General features: G+C 43.9%; 1 protein-coding gene across 1 annotated transcript; it reads left to right on the top strand.

Annotated features, from left to right (window-relative positions):
* Positions 1 to 8,420: 8,420 nt before the first annotated feature.
* LOC119804175 (spindlin-2-like) lies at positions 8,421 to 10,155 on the top strand. The gene is given in 4 exon segments (XM_042054313.1): positions 8,421 to 8,563; positions 8,940 to 9,242; positions 9,457 to 10,046; positions 10,049 to 10,155. Coding segments are annotated over 4 exon segments (1,143 nt in total).
* Positions 10,156 to 10,491: the final 336 nt, after the last annotated feature.

Here is a 10,491-nt window from a genome sequence, read left to right as displayed (position 1 = left end):
AGAGAGGAAGAAAGGGAGAGAAAGAAGGGGAGAAGTGGGGAGAAGGGAGAGAGGCAGAAGCTACCTCTTTAGGAGAAAGCCAGAAAGAAAGGAACTGAGGCTAGAAGTGGAAGGAAGATCTGCTTGCCTCAGCAAATGGGAGAGGGAGTGGGCAAGGCTTGTCTCTTAAAAAGACAGGACAGATCATTACACTGTAAGCCTTTGGGGGCCAGGGAGTGGAATGTGGCAGCTTGAATATGAACTGCTCCCTTGTAATGCCTGTATTTCTCTCTATGGTACAGTTCATGCTACTGTACCATTCGTGAGACAAGCAAGGGCCTGGAGATTAAAAGATTATGAAGATTAAAAGAAGATGAGGAGATAATGCCAAATGTTGTTTATTCAAATTTAGGAAATCCCTTATATACCTAACTTCACAATAGAATTCCCCCCAGGCAAGTGGGAAATTACCAAGCCCAAAATGAAGTAAATAATGGCCCTATAGCTAATCACCTGGGGGGGAGGCAGATGGAGCACAGAAAAAAAAACAGTATGTTTAGCCGGAAATTGCAAAAAGATACCTGGCCAGAAACTTTCCTCAAGATCCTGGGGGGAGTTGGGAGGACCTTGGTCTTAGCATAGAGTGGGGAACCCTGATGGCTCCTTGGCCTTCAGAGGGATGAAGGGGAGGTATGGGTGGAGGGGAGGGGAGGGAAGGGGGAGAAGGAGGGGAGGGAAGGGGGAGGAGGAGGGGAGGGAGGGGGGAGGAGGAGGGAAGGAGATGGAAATTTTTAAATATAAAAAAATAAACCATGAGAAAAAAAAATTAAAAAAAAAGATGAACCTCGAGAGGAGGAGTAGAGCTTTGGGCCCTACACTCCCCCACAGGCTCATAGATTTGAGTGCTTAGGGAGTGGCACTATTTGAGCACATTAGGGGATGTAGTCTTGTTAGAGTCAGTGTGGTATTATTGGGTAGGTGTGGCCTTTTCGGAGGAAATGTGTCACTGGGAGTGGCATTTGGGGTTTCAGAAGCCCAAGCCAGGTCCAGTGATTCTTTCCATTCCTGATGCCTTCACATTTGATGTAGAACTCTCAGTTACCATATATGTCTGCAGGCCACCATGATCCTTGTCATGAGGATAATGGACTGAATCTGAAACTGTAACTGAGCCCCAATTAAATACTTTCTTTTATAAGAGATGTCATGATTCAAGATCTCCTCAGTAAATTTGGAGCTTGGGGACCTTGGAAGAGGGTAGGAGGCGAGGGGAGAAAAATATAGAGCTCAATAAAAAAATTTAAAAAGACATGCAAAGCTATGTATGCAAATATGACATATTTTCTGAGTGTACCCCTTATAATATATATATATATATACATATATTTCAATTATTTTAGAGTTAGCCTTGTATTCTTTGACCAGAGTCATCACCCTTCAACAGTATAATCTTGGAGGAAGAGTGTCACTGGGGTGGACTTTGAGGTTTCCAAAACCCAAGCCAAGCCCAGTGTTTCTCTTTTCCTGCTATCTGCAAATCCTGATGTATAACTCTCAGCTCTTTCTCGAGCACCATGTCTGCTTGCATGCTGCCATGCTGGAAAGCCATGATGATAATGGAATAACCTCTGAAACTGCAAGCAAGCCCAAATTAAATGTTTTCTTTCATAAGAAAAAAAAGTTGTCATGGTCATCATGTCTCTTCTCAGCAATAGAACATTGACTAATAGACTATCACATATCTTCTAGGAAAGAAGTAACCTTGTACAGATCTATACACACCAGTAAGAACCTCCACAATCTGGGTGGTGGTAGTATACACCTTTAATATCAGTACTCAGGAGGCAGATGCAGGCGGGTCTCTGTGAGTTCAAGGTCAGCCTGGTCTCCAGAGTGAGTTCCAGGCTAGGCTCCAAAGATCCAAGGAAACCCAGTCTTCAAAAACCAAAAAACAAACCAAACCCAAAACAAACAAACAAACAAACAAAAAACACCATAGAACTAACAAAAGTTCCACACATTACCAGTTTATCAGTTAGCTACAATTTCTGTCATTGGGCTTCTGAGATGGCTGCATCCAGGCCAGTGATGACAGCACAAATCATTCTTGAGGCAGATTACCAGGAATCAAGGATGGTGATCATGGGTCCTTATTTTATAGTACAACAAATTGACTAATGCAACAAGCTTGGTATGATGTAATGGGGCAATGTCAGCGATTCTTACAGTAACATTCCCTTTCCCTCATTCTTCAAACAGTTTAAATGTGTCTCACAATAACTCGCTTTGTAGAACTTTAAGACAGTTCTGAAGCCATTTCTGGCATTTCTCAGTACTTCCCCTCCTCTTCTGGTAACCGAGGACATAACAGCTATACATGCACATACTGAGATGTTGGGAACTTTCCATCTCCCTGAATAGGGGCAAGATAACCCTTAGGTGTTAACTCAGTTACTGATGTTTTGACTTAGTCCCTGGGAAAGGGGCAAAGTGACCCTCAGAAGTTTTCCTTTACCTCATCTGATCTGGCAACCACTCTCCAGCCAAATATTGGTAATAGCCTTTTTGAATAAGCCAATAATAACAGTTAAAGAAGAACCCCCAGACACCCCTTCCTTCTGTGGTTTTTCCCTTTAAAAATAGCCTGTACCAAACATCAGGGTCTTCTAGCCTCCCGACTGCTGGAGGACCCTGTCATGACAGAATTAATAAAATCCTCATGCTTTTACATCAGCTGTGATGTGAGAGATGGTCTCTTGGGGCGAATTCTCCTTGGTGACTGGACGCTAGGGTCCATCTGCTTTAGAATGGAAAGGCTAGACAAGGAACCAAAACCACAGATGGATTTTGGTCCAGATTAAGGTTATACTGTTACACTCAAAGCCCAGAACTTCGAAATACCATCATGAGACCAAATTCAATGCAAAAGCAAAGAATCATTATTGTGAGTTAACTCAGGTCCCTTTTAGTCTGAAGTGGCAGCAGCAGCAGAAATAGCAGCAACAGTAGCAGAGCGGCGTGTGGGAGCTGTTTTTTATAGAGGGGAAAGCTTGGGGAATTCCAAGTCTACAGGCTTGGAATTGGCTTCCCCCACCCACGGGGTGAGGGGAATTTCTAAGTCTACAGGTTTCAGATTGGCTGCCCACTCTGGGCTAAGGTTTGAAAAGGTCATGGTACATCTCTAGGTTAAGGGCTACTACTTCCCTAGGATTAAGATCTATGGGGAGTCATGCCTCTAGACTAGAAGTTACTACTTCCCTACTCAGAGACTGGTCGTATTTTCCTGACCAGGGATTGGTTGCTTTCTTTGTCAGGGGCAAAGATGGATTTGATTTCAGGACCAAACTGTTTCCTTTTCTGATGCTTTTTAGCTTTTAGGCTCCAATTTTAGGGTCAGAGCGTATTTCTTTTTTTTTCTTTTTTTTCCAGTTTATTTATTTTTTATTAAAAATTGCCATCTCCTCCCCTCCTCCCTCCCCCTTCCCTCCCCTCCCCTCCACCCACACCCCCACTCCCTCCCTCTTGAGGCCAAACAGCAATCAGGGTTCTCTACACTATGTTGAGTCCAAGGTCCTCCCAACATCCCCCCCAGGTCCAGGAAGGTGAGCAACCAAACTGACAAGGCTCACACAGAGCCCATCCATGTCGTAGAGACCAAGCCCATCGCCATTGTCCTTGGCTCCTTGGTCAGCCTCCACCATCAGCCACCCTCAGAGAGTCCGATTTGGTCGCATGTTCCATCAGTCCCATTCCAAGTGGACTTGGTGGTCTCCCATTAGTTCTGTCCTGGCCGTCTCAGTGGGTTAACGCATCCCTCATGGTTCTGACTTTCTTTCTCATGATCTCTCTCCATCAGCTCCTCATCAGAACTTTGGGAGCTCAGTCCGGTGCTCCAATGTGGGGCTCTGTCTCTATCTCCATCCATCGCCAGGTGAAGGTTAAGGCTCACAGTGAGCCCGTCCATGCTGTAGAGTTCACATTCATTGTCGTTGTCCTTGGTTTCTCAGTCCTCCTCCACCATCAGCCACATTCAGAGAGCCCGGTTTGGTCCCCTGTTCCATCAGTTCTATTCCAACTGGACTTGGTGGTCTCCCGTTAGATCTGTCCCACCGTCTCAATGGGTAAACGCACTCCTCACGTTCCTGACTTCCTTGCTCATGATCTCCCTCCTTTTGCTCCTCATCGGGACCTTGGGAGCTCAGTCCGGTGCTCCTATGTGGGGCTCTGTCATTTTCTCCATCCAATGCCAGGTGAAGGTTCTATGGTGATATGCAAGATATTCATGAGTATGGCAATAGGATCTTGGACATTTCTGGCACCCTCTCCTCAGCTGCCCAAGGACCTAGCTGGGGGCGTCTTCCTGGACACCTTCAGTGGAAGAATGGTTGAAGAAAGTGTGGAATATATACATGCTAGAATACTACTCAGCGGTAAAAAACAATGACATCCTGAATTTTGCATGCAAATGGAGGGAAATAGAAAACAACATCCTGAGTGAGGTAACCCACGCCCAAAAAGATGAACATGGGATGTACTCACTCATAATTGGGTTCTAGCCATAAATAAAGGACATCGAGCCTATAATTCGTAAAAATCCTAGAGAAGCTATATAAGAAGGTGAACCCAAAGAAAAACATATAGTTATCCTCCTGGATACTGGAAGTAGACAAGATTGCCAAACAAAAAATGGGAACATAGGGGTGGAGTGGGATGGGGGGAGGGGGGATGGGGCGAGAAAAGTGTGAAGTGGAGGATGGGAAGAGCTTGGGGGAATAGGATGGTCGGGATATAGGAAGGGTGGAAATGGGAACAGAGCATATTTCTTTAACTGGCTCTGATTCTAGATGCAAGTGTGTTTCTTTGGCTCTGGTTTCAGGGTCAGGGTGTTTTTCTGTGACTCTGGGTTCAGGGCTCAGGTTCCAGATCCTGGGTGTGTTCCTTTCACAGGCTCTGGGCTCAGAGTCAGGGTGCTCAGCAATTGTGCTAGGGCCACGGATCACAGAACTGTAGTCGCCTGGGTCCTCAATATTCCACTTTCTGTTCTTAGTTCCAAATTAAGCTTGTATTACAGATCCACACAATTCTATCATATATGCTTAGTCTGTAGACTGTACCTAAAATCTATCAACAGATATATGGCCAATTTTAAAAATGTAAACAAGGGAACTATTATAGAATTCTGAGGATTCTGGCCTGGCAGAAGTACAATTAACTGTTTCAAAGAAAGACAATAAGCATATAATTGTGGACAGTGAGAATCAAAGAACAGAACAGTGACAGCAAGATGATGCCAGTTAGTTTGAGAAAGGGATAAAAAAAGGGCAAGAAAAGTGAATGTAAGGATAATCTGACTGATCTTAAAGCATATATGGTTTGGTGAAAGTAAAAGGTGGGATAAAATAAAAGAATTTGGGAAATTGGACCTTTTCTGGTTAGTTTCTAAGAGACATCATTGGGCAATCAATATTTTTATAGCTGGGATGGTAATAGAAGAAATACTTTATAACTTAAAATCAAAGGTTTTATGTAACTGGCAAAAATGGCATGTAGGCTACTTTATTCCAGAATACCTTTGTACTAATAACCCCCAACAAGAATTCAGAAGCTTTTTTGTCCGCACAGGAGATGTGAATGAGCTTCTAAAGCCAATATGAACTTTGGTGCCCTGAACATTTAGTATGTGAGTCTCTGTCTAGTAGTTACCTTTATGAGGATTCACAACTCAAAACTATGAATGTATAAGAATAATCATACATGGAGTTGATCAAATTCTTTGAAGACTTTAAGAAGTGAACTCCCCAAAGGACACATCACCATATATGTTATATGTACAATAATAGCTTGAAAATGAGGCATTAATGGGTTTCAAATAAGTAAATTTTTAGAAATGGTGCCAGAAAAACAAATTTTGCAAGCAAAATTGGAAATTTTTCAATTATACTTTGAAATAATAACTCATATGCTATGAATATTGTTGATGCCCTTAATAGCTTCCGAATGAATGTATCAATCCTTCTTTGTTGTATAATACCCCAACAATTTGTGTGGGCTAAGTGCCTCCAAATTTAGAGTGGGCTTTTATTGTGACAAACATATTAGCTAAATGAATCTACATTATTAGCTAAATGTGCTTAGTTCTTAAATCAGCATATAAAATGGATATAAAATAACTGGGCACAACATTTGAGGGGACTGTATTACAAAGGGAGGCAAATGACCTGTGATAACAAAAAATCATTTTGAAAGAATTTTTTCCGTAAGATTTTACAATGAAATAACTCTTTGACCCAGTGTTTGTGAATGAGAAAGCATTTATTTGCTAAACTTGTGAACAGTTCTAAGATCTTAGGGTGAAAGTGAGAATATAAAATAGAAGTCAGGAAAATTTGGTTGTTGGTGGCATAACAGGGTATTTGCATGCAGGGCTCCTTTGACAAAGTAGCACAGACTTAGTGGCTTAAACAATACTTATTTTCTCAAAATTGTGAACTTCCTAAGTTTAAATAAAGGGTTTATCTGTGTTCAGGGCATTTCTCTCGGCTTCTGAATGTTGGTCTCCCCTTCTGACTTCAGGTGACCTTATCTGAGTGTCTCTGTATTCTAATTTCTTATAAGAACTATAATTATATTGGATTAGAACAGATATACATGATTGAATTTGCCTTAATTACCTCTACAAAGGCCCTATCTCCATAAAAAAGCCACATTCTTAGGGGCTAATTGCTGAGATATCAAAATATAAATTAATGGAGAAATAATTCAGTCCTTAACACTGAGTTCCTAGATTAATACCCACTCCATTTGTCAGGCGCTCCAAAGAAAATACTCCATTTATTGAAAAGAAACCACTTTATTTGGTTTTACTTAAATATAATAGAAAGCATCCTCATATAACATCTAATATTATTTCCAGAATTACAGGCTGTGTACCACAAAATATACATAAACTGAAAGTACAGAAAAATGAACCATACCCATAGCATGTATGAGCACCTAGCCTAAGTTGTTTATAAGTTGAAATCACAATGACAATAATTTACAGGTAAAACAAGACTATATTTCTTTAAAAACCGGTATTTGGATCTAATGTACACATATATACTATTTTAAAGAAACACGAGTAGCCTGGTGGTGGCGGCAAGTGCCTTAAATACCAGCACTGGGGAGGCAGACGCAGCCAGATCTCTCTGAGGTTGAGACCAGCCTGGTCTATAGAGCGAGTTCCAGGACAGTTAGGACTATTACACAGAGAAAGCCTGTCTTGAAAAACAAAAGAAAGTAAGGAAGGAAAAAGAAAAAACTGAACGCACAATAGGTATGTTTGTCAGTATGTTATACAAAGAAGTTAACTCTGTGCCTAATATAACTGACCTGAGTCGCACACTGGATTTATGTGGCACTGAATATCCACAGCATCATAGGCAAAAATCATTTGTAGTGAATATTAATAAGTGAATATTTATAAATGTGAACATAGTGTATATAAAATGATGTATCATTTCTGACCAAACTTAGTGAGTTTTGTGTTTGCATGTGACTCTGACAGTTAAGTGAGGGGCTCAATTAAGAAACTACTGAGGTGCCTGCTCCATGGTGAAAAGGGAAGGTTTCAATAGTAGGTAAGAGAACATCCAGAGGCATCTGGAAGAATCCAGAGCAGTGCAAAAAGGAAAGAGACCAGACATAGCCAAGGCTAGGAAAGCAGGGCATGGGCCAGGAAGATGAGTAGCAGAGGGTAGGGAACCTGTGACCTAGTGAAGCCCAGGAGTTTAGGATAGAAGAGGAAGTGAGGAAGGCCAGGAGCCAGGTGCTCTGAGTGTTTAACAAATCTCTGACTCTGGACTGAAATAGCTTGAAGGCCAGCAAGGACTGTGGTGTGCAATCGTAGGTTGAGCCATTTAACCCTCCAGGTGCAGGCAAAGAAAATGACTCCTTTTAGCTGACAAACCAGTTTCACTAGTTCCCGAAAAATGCTGACTTTTATCCAACTACCAGAAATCTTGAGTTCAGTTCAAGCTTAATTTAGGCACAATTTTGGACCAAATCAGTGATCCCGCCGTTTTGGGGAGAAATGAGACATATTTTGGACCCTTACTATACAACAAATAATTTAAAGAATTTCACAAAAGTATCTGAAGCAAAAAAGTACAAAGGTGGAGCTAAAGAGTATGAGAAACTCAAAAGAGTTAAAAGGACTTTAAAGAAACCACAGTTATGAACACTAGACAGAAAAGAATTGCAAGATACAGACCAGAAAGACAGAGACAGACAGAGAGAGAGAGAGAGACAGAGAGAGAAAGACAGAGAGAGGGAGACAGAGAGAGACAGAGACAGAGAGAGAGACAGAGAGAAGTAAAAAGAAAAAAATCCCACCACCACCAACAAAAAGCCCTGCAAAATAAAACATAAAAAGAATAAGACAAATAAATACACAGAATGAGATGAGAGAGGAGCAGCAGCAGCTGGAATTCCAGGTGACAGGGCAAGCAGCCTCCAGGAGAGGAAAGCTGAAGAAGCCAAGAGCCCATCAGCATCAGGACACCATGGGTGCTCCAGTAGCCTGTCCAGCCACCCTTCCGGGCAGGCCCGGCGGGCGGACAGATCATCCCCTTAGGCTCCTGGGAGCATAGCCTAGCCTGGCGCCTTCGCCGCGGGCTTTAAATGGAGGCAGCAGCCAGGTGTCCAATACCGGCGTGCTGAGCCCTGGACCCCACAACAGGACGCTAGGCTAGACAAGCTTCTAGGTGGGCGCCAGGCCTCAGCTGAGGTGGAGGGCACGGAGCAGGCAGGGGAAACAGTAGCGATCCATGGGCACGCAGAACGCTAGGAAAGGACATCCGCAGCGGCCAGCGGGAACCGGGCTTTAGGAGCCCCGCACAGATTCGGAAACGAGCGCGGTGAAACTCGGAGGAGGGTACCAGGGAGCGGCCTGAGTAAGCAGCAGGGGCTGTGAGACGCAGGCGGGATGATCAGCGCATTGAGGTGAAGGACAAGGTGGAGGAAGGAGAGCTTTCCCGAGCTTCTCTGCTCTGCATCCGAACCGGTTTGCGGGGAGCGGGGCGCGGGGCGCAAAAGGTTGAGTTTCAGAGTCGCCAGTTCCTGCATTTCGGAGGTCCAAATCCAGTTCCATATCCGCTGTCCCACTGCCACTCTCCAGCCCTTCCCAACAGCACCAGGGAACCAGGAGAGCACAACACATCAACAGGCACCCAGCCAGGTGTCCACCATTGCCCTCAGGCTCCTGGGGGTGAGGGTGGGGGCTGGTTAGGAACCAGATCCCTGGAGTGGAGGCATCTAAGGGGAGGGGGTAAGTTGACCCTTTATTCCCTTAGCTAACTGTCTCATCCTTTTTCCCCAACACAGCCATGAACCCAGGCACCAGCACCCAGTATTTCTGGACCACTGAGGCCCAAGGGGAACCCGAAGATGCAGCTGTAGGACATGAGTACTGTGACAACTGCACCAACGAAACTGCAGCCTTGACCAAGAAAAAACACCGAAGCAGAAGAGGCAGAGGCGCCGATGTTCATCCCTGGCCCAAAGGAACATCGTGGGCTGCAGAATTTCTCACGAGTGGAAGGAAGGGGATGGGCCCATCACCCATTGGAGAGGAACTGTTCTAGATCAGGTTCCTATAAATCCCCCTCTCTATCTGGTGAAATACGATGGAATAGACTGCGTCTATGGATTGGAACTTCGCCAAGATGAAAGAGTGTTGTCCCTTAAAGTGCTCTATGATGCAGTAAAACCATCCCCAGTCCCTGATCCCAACCTTGCTGATACCATAATTGGCAAAGCGGTGGAGCACTTATTTGATGGTGAGCATGGCTCAAAAGATAAATGGAGGGGCATGGTTCTAGCCCAAGCTCCTACCCTTAATGCCTGGTTTTACATTACCTATGCAAATGATCCCATCTTATACATGTACCAGTTTCTGGATGATTATAAAGAGGGCAACCTTCGTATCCTGCCAGAGTACAATGAGATTCCTCGACCAGATGTAGACCTGAAATTTAAGGATGGTCTGATAGGCAAGATTGTAGAATATACCCAAGACGATGGTTCCAAAGGGCGGGTAAGGTGATTGGCAAAGTAGAAGCCAAACCATCGGTGTACATCATCAAATTTGACGATGATTTTCATATCCATGTCTATGACTTAGTGAAATATGTCTAATTGGCAAAGTTATGTCACAACTATTGAAATAAAGTTGTCATTTCTAGACGTTCAGAGGCTGTTGCTTTTAAGTATGTTGGGAGCTCACCTTGGGCATAAGTTTGTCCTGACGAATACACAGTTCTGTGGGTATTGCATGCTGTCTGTAAGCACTTTGCCTTGTGGAAAACACTGGGTTTGTTTGGTGGGTGGAGCAGGGAAGGAGGGAACAGCTGTCAATTCAGCCTGTGAGAGAAGGGAGCTAGTATCATTTAAAAATGGAATGGGACTTAGCAGGTCTGGTCCGGGGGGGAGGAGGAAAAGGAACTGGAGTTGGGCTGTGGAGAAGGGGACTGC

This window comes from Arvicola amphibius, chromosome X (genome assembly GCF_903992535.2).
Source record: "Arvicola amphibius chromosome X, mArvAmp1.2, whole genome shotgun sequence".
NCBI classification, from domain to species: Eukaryota; Metazoa; Chordata; class Mammalia; order Rodentia; family Cricetidae; genus Arvicola; species Arvicola amphibius.
The sequence above is the reverse complement of the archived record's forward strand: the minus strand, read 5'-3'. Positions and strand labels throughout refer to the sequence as shown.